General features: G+C 38.4%; 1 protein-coding gene across 1 annotated transcript; it reads right to left on the reverse strand.

Annotated features, from left to right (window-relative positions):
• Positions 1 to 379: 379 nt before the first annotated feature.
• LOC149177542 (uncharacterized) lies at positions 380 to 846 on the reverse strand. The gene has a single exon (XM_089423423.1). It carries the CDS (start codon positions 781 to 783, stop codon positions 478 to 480), a length of 306 nt encoding a protein of 101 aa, XP_089279549.1. The 5' UTR covers positions 784 to 846; the 3' UTR covers positions 380 to 477.
• Positions 847 to 1099: the final 253 nt, after the last annotated feature.

Below are 1099 nucleotides of genomic sequence, written 5' to 3' on the forward strand. Positions count from 1 at the left end.
AACTCGAAGCGCTAGATTCCAACTTGTAAATGGTTTGTGGTTACCTTTGGATTTCTCCCTCAACTTAAAAGAATTACGAAATGTTAACATTCGTCATTGTTATTCAAAAAAACCAAACTACTACCTCATGGTGGTCTATAAAATATTGACTTTCATTCTTATCTAATACCTTTAACCTGTGGTAGCTAAACAAAAACAATTTTAACCCATACTCCAATCCCAATATTAAAAATAGGCTAATTAAAATTTCTTATAAAATAAATAACTTTATTAAAATTTATTTTTAAAAAATATATACAAACTCATCAAATTATATCATTAAAATATAAGATATAAATACTTTACTTGAAAAAAGGAAAAAAGGATATGTACACTCATTAAATTACTCCATTTAAATTCTTTTCAAAAAATTACAATACAAAGTGGACGATCTTCAAAATACTATTGACAATCCCAGCCCAATTTATTAATCCTGGTTCAATAGTCGTCTACCACCGAAACTCTGCTTAGCCTGCTCGGCTCTCTCAGGAAATTCATTCTGTGGATTCTCTGAGAGCCCGAGCGACGCCTCGGTAACAGCACAGCCCTCCGTGCAACTTCTGCAGATTCGACGGAAAACGATCCCGATATGCACGCCGGGGGCAGCCTCGAAGCGAGCATCTGAGGCATACTCCGCGATCTGCTACCGCTCAGCTGAGGGCAGCTCGACGGCGGCCTCGGAATTCTGAGCTTGTGGAGACCACATCTCATAGAAAGAGAACACTGGCAGGTCGCTCCTGTCATAAATTTTATTTCCTGGAATTGCCTTGAAACACGACAATCTGACCTGATATCTATATGGTTATACCTACTCGGTGCGGTTCGATCTCGAAACCTGTTCAAGCTTTTGACTGAAAATTAAATGAGATCGTATGAGAATGGGAAAATATTGCCTAGTATCACGGAATAATTATGAATCTGAGGACTTTCAGGGCATCAATGGAGAACGCAGTGGGGTGTAGAAATGGTTTGCAGGCCTCAGGCTTTATGGTAAGAAAGGTCATGCCACCCATTAATTAATTAATGAAGAAAGAAGCATTATTTGCGACACGCCAAAAGA

The sequence above is a fragment of the Pinus tabuliformis genome, chromosome 4_1, assembly GCF_031772625.1.
Source record: "Pinus tabuliformis cultivar Carrire ecotype Pingquan chromosome 4_1, CPIR1, whole genome shotgun sequence".
Lineage (NCBI taxonomy): Eukaryota > Viridiplantae > Streptophyta > Pinopsida > Pinales > Pinaceae > Pinus > Pinus tabuliformis.

Bases quoted from the DNA above. Each gene is read 5' to 3' on its own strand.
- LOC149177542 (XM_089423423.1), bottom strand. From the start codon at position 783: ATGACAGGAGCGACCTGCCAGTGTTCTCTTTCTATGAGATGTGGTCTC.